The 4,621-nt window shown below is 40.5% G+C and overlaps 1 protein-coding gene across 1 annotated transcript; it reads right to left on the bottom strand.

Moving 5' to 3' along the window:
- Nucleotides 1-1,049: 1,049 nt before the first annotated feature.
- Nucleotides 1,050-3,677, bottom strand: LOC109462989 (neurocan core protein-like). The gene is made up of 4 exons (XM_019759641.1): nucleotides 3,511-3,677; nucleotides 2,305-2,485; nucleotides 1,465-1,670; nucleotides 1,050-1,117 (listed from the first exon to the last, which is right to left on the bottom strand). Exons 2-4 carry the CDS (start codon nucleotides 2,328-2,330, stop codon nucleotides 1,104-1,106), a joined length of 246 nt encoding a protein of 81 aa, XP_019615200.1. The 5' UTR covers nucleotides 2,331-2,485; nucleotides 3,511-3,677; the 3' UTR covers nucleotides 1,050-1,103.
- Between the last annotated feature and the right edge of the window lie 944 nt (nucleotides 3,678-4,621).

Below are 4,621 nucleotides of genomic sequence, written 5' to 3'. Positions count from 1 at the left end.
GCGTGCGATCTACGTTTGATCAGAAAATATGCCCCCCACCCCAACCCACATATCGGAACGCCTGAATAGGAGGCAACGAGTAGGGGTCTCTTGTAATCAGCGGCAACCAACAGAGCTAAAGCTTAACAACATGCATGACATGAGGGATATTACAAGCCTTTTAGATAACAGCAAGAGACAGAGATCACCAATGTCTCCCTTCAGTATGTTTTATTTCAGACCGCCATCAAAATCAGCAAACAAGAGGTATCCACTTCATAGAAAACAGTAGTTTTTACAGATAAAAATTCACATAAAAAACTACCATTGATTACATGATATGACGGACAAAATAACTAGTTTGAATACACCATTGCAGATTATATATAAAATCTAAAATGCTTTTTGTCTAAGTACATCATCAGTCCTATACTTACATAATGGTGCCTTTGTCTTTATTGTCTAACCATGGGCTATCCAGAAACACCACGAGCAAGCCAAGGACATTATACACAGTGTATAATGTCCTTGAGCAAACGTATAATAGTTGTTGCATGTAAGAAGTTTGAAACTTCAAATCATGTTCTACATTCGTACTGTGCTCTGAATGTCCGATGTTGATTTGCCATTAATTAGATGTACTAATTAAGATTAAAATCATGCATACTTATTACCATATTGACCTTTACACTATCAGTACATTAGATTATAGCAATAAACGAAAAGCTCACTGAAGCTGTGTTCTAAGATCAGAAATGTCTACATCTTATCACCATATTACCTATATCTTTGTCAAAACTTAATACATAAATTCATACCACTGCGGCCCTTATAGATACATAATATATAACGTTATATAATAACATTTTGTCAAAATCTGCTCAGAGTTTCACCTGTTCTAAGTACCTGTTCTAATCAGCTAAGATTACTTTACTAGTATCTTTGACATAAACTTTTATTGCTAAGAGGTTGAAACTATACACAGTTACATCCACAATATCCCTCAAAAACACTAAATATCCTCATTTGTTCTATTCGTCTCAATATCGCTCTATTATCCAGTCATTTGACAGTTTTGACACCTCTTGACAGTTTTCTCAGCTTTCGGTCAGGTCATCCTCAGCTCACGGACTTGCAGCTGAAAGATTAAACAAATGCCTACATCATTCCCAATCCACAAGGACTATGCTTGCTAATTGAAGACCTCAACCTCTATGAAGGTCAAGCAACCAAGAGATGATCAAAACAGCTCGACCTCAAACCAAAGTCATTTTGAAAAGGTAGTTATTCTAAAAAATTACCGTATTTTACATATTCTATTTATTCTTTATTTCAGCTCAAAGGCCCATATCATTTCAAAATAAAAACTTTATCGTTAACTTTATTTGTTGGGAGAAGAAGAAGAGGAAGATGAAGAAGTAGAAACCGAGCAAAAACAACATGTTTTCCCTCTGCGAAGGTGAACATAAATATGATGGTACTCACCTCTCTGGCAGACGTAGTTCCTGCGAGAATTGCAGGAGTAGTAGAGCCACTGGTAGGACGATGAGGGCCACATGATAACGCAGTCCTTCCAGCGGTTGTTCACGTTGCTGTTCGTACGGAAAGGCCGGAAGCTGCCCAGTGCCGTCCCGTCGCTGTGAACAAACGTGCCCTCCACCGCCCGGTCACTCAGTCCGATATAGTGGGGCCTGGAAGACACAACATACACAACATTTACATGGACCACAACATACACACACGAATCTTGTACAAGCGACCACCCCATCCAATACCCCTACCCTCACCGAGCTGGAGCCCTCAACCAATTGCACGAAAAGGGAAGAAGAAGAAGAAGAAGAAGAAGGAATAAATTCGACATGCTTATCGGGTCGCAACTACAACATACAACATATACAACGTATGCAAGGCAGACAGCACATACAATGTATACAACGCATACAGTTGACATGTATTCGTTCATTAGTGAACGTGTCGACTTATTACATGGCAATCGATTGTGTCATTCCAAAGTAATGTACGTAGAAATATATCTGTTAAATGTGCAGACTAGACACGTTCTACCTTGTACGTATTGAAGTTTTCAACCATTCTTTATTCATGAGAAGCTCAAATCGACCTGCAGGCCTCTTTCCATTAAGGTCATGAGGGGAGAGGGAAGGGTCTGACAAGATTTATCGAAAAGACAAAGTTTACATCATTTAAAGTCCGAAGAAATCTATAGACACAGATAGATTTTACACATACATGGTATACAAAAAAACGGACATAGTCATGTTCTCCCCATTTGACCTTTGTTGTATTTAATCGAGAGCGACAACTCACCTGCGGTTTGTGGTAGCGATGGTCATCTTGATGAAGTTGTGCTCCTCCTCGCTCTTCACACACGCCAGGCGAGCGCCCCTAGCGTCGCAGTCTGTCTCTGCAGTCGCCACGACGTTCCTCACGGCGGTGGGAGAGAACCAGTAGCACTGATCTCCGAACAGCCGGAATCCGGAGGGGCAAGCTGAGGGGAAGATGGCAAGACATCGTTAGAGAGACCACCAACGATGAACAGCATCTTAATCGGATCTGCATCTAGTAGTAGAGTCTGATAGATCTATCTGGATTCTCTACCAGTAGAATCTGTTAAATTGATCGGGACCCCTGCCAGTAGAATTTCCTAGATCTATCTGGATCCCTAGTATTCCCTACCGGTAGAATCTGCTAAATCTATCTTGATCTCTATCAATAGAATCTGCTAGATACATCTGGATCCCTAGTATTCCCTACCAGAAGAATCTGCGAGATCTATCTGGATCTCTACCAGTAGAATCTTTTATATCTCTCTGAAGCTTTGCCAGTAGAATCTGTTAGGTAGATCTGGATCGCTAACACTAGAATCTGCTATATCCATCTGGATCTCTACCAGTAGAATCTGCTAGATCTATCTGGATCTCTACCAGTAGAATCTTCTATATCTCTCTGGCTCTTTGCTAGTAGAATCTGCAAGATCTATCTGGATCTTTGCCAGTAGAATCTGCTAGATCCATCTGGATCTTTAGCACTAGAATCTGCTAGATCCATCTGGATCCCTACCAATAGAATCTGCTAGATCTATCTGGATCTTTGCCAGTAGAATCTGCGAGATCTGTCTGGATCTTTGCCGGTAGAATCTGCGAGATCTATCTGGATCTCTACCGGTAGAATCTGCTAGATCAATCTGGATCTCTAACAGTACAATCTGTCAGATCTTAATCTCTACCCTGGCATACATGATATACTAGTAATATAAGCAGACTGTGAGCCGGGTATAAGAGCATGTCATGTTGCGATTCAGTGAAACTGCAGTGACTTTTTTACGTCCAGTCGATCGTGTAGTTAATAAGCTGCCTCGACAAGTATACATGAATGCAAGTATACAGTAATGTGGGCAATTAGTGGACGAAGCGCGCTCTCAAAAACCCTATGGTATTTTAAGTTCGGTGAACAAGTCAGGACGCAAAGAAGATGACATTGATTTTGACATATGTATAAGTTGAGAAGACCTACTCAGTTCACAGTTGACGCCCGCGAACCCGTGCGGACATGTACAGGTGTAGGACAGCTGACCGTCCGTGCAGACGCCGCCGTTCTGGCACGGGTCGGGGTCACATTCGTCGGTTTCTGGGGACGAATAATACAAACCGAGTTGTACTTACAGGAGATGATGCACAATAGAATGGAATAGAATCAAGGACATTACTCAGTATGTAGGGTGTCTTTGATAGGATAGGATAGGATAGGATAGAATATAATAGAATAGAATAGAATAGAATAGAGTAGAGTAGAGTAGAGTAGAGTAGAGTAGAGTAGAGTAGAGTAGAGTAGAGTAGAGTAGAGTAGAATAGAATAGAATAGAATAGAATAGAACAGAATAGAATAGAATAGAACAGGGAAAATAGAATAGAATAGAATAGAATAGAATAGAATAGAACAGGGAAAATAGAATAGAATAGAATAGAACAGAATAGAACAGGGAAAATAGAATAGAATAGAATAGAGTCATCGGTAGAGCCTGCTCGGAATATTCTTTGGAAAAGGTACAAAACTAGAGAGGCCGACATTTGCTTGGGAGCAAATACAGCATATTTCAGTCCATCTCCCTCCCACGCAAAAGTGGACTATTCCAAACTTACCCCAGTGTAAAACTGGCAAAGATTCTCAAATAAATGAATTATATAGGAGCTATGTAATTGAGAACAAAGATGCAAGAACAAGCACATTGTATCTCGAAAGCTTTACTAATCTTATTACAGGTATGCAAAATTACTAACAATGATGAGATTTGATACATTTTGAAGGTCTTAGGCACATAAAATTGAATGTGTGGGTCATTACGCATGACTTACGTGCAATGTGACCTTAGGTAACCCGCAATGGAACACGTGTTCCATGTCCAACGGCAGATGGAACAGCCATTCTTTAGATAGAACATGGAACGGGTATAGCACTTTTGGCCCTTTGTTTGCTGAAAATAGCCATTAAAGTCCCCAAATGAGTCATTTGGAAGTGGTGTATGCCAAATATGTGACTGCTATTCTGTATACACATGTTCAAGGTACCCCTATACCGAATTTCAGATCATTTGGTTGTAAAACCAGGGCTCAGGATCCAAAAATCC

Source organism: Branchiostoma belcheri, unplaced genomic scaffold (assembly GCF_001625305.1).
Source record: "Branchiostoma belcheri isolate BF01 breed outbred unplaced genomic scaffold, Haploidv18h27 scaffold1201, whole genome shotgun sequence".
Lineage (NCBI taxonomy): Eukaryota > Metazoa > Chordata > Leptocardii > Amphioxiformes > Branchiostomatidae > Branchiostoma > Branchiostoma belcheri.
This window is presented reverse-complemented; position numbering and strand designations above follow the sequence as displayed.

What these genes read in the sequence shown, in the direction of transcription:
- LOC109462989 (XM_019759641.1), bottom strand. Translation starts at nt 2,330, where the DNA reads ATGACCATCGCTACCACAAACCGCAG. An exon ending in ATCGCTACCACAAACCGCAG is followed by an intron (nt 1,671 to 2,304) that starts GTGAGTTGTCGC and finishes TGTGTCTTCCAG; the next exon opens with GCCCCACTATATCGGACTGA.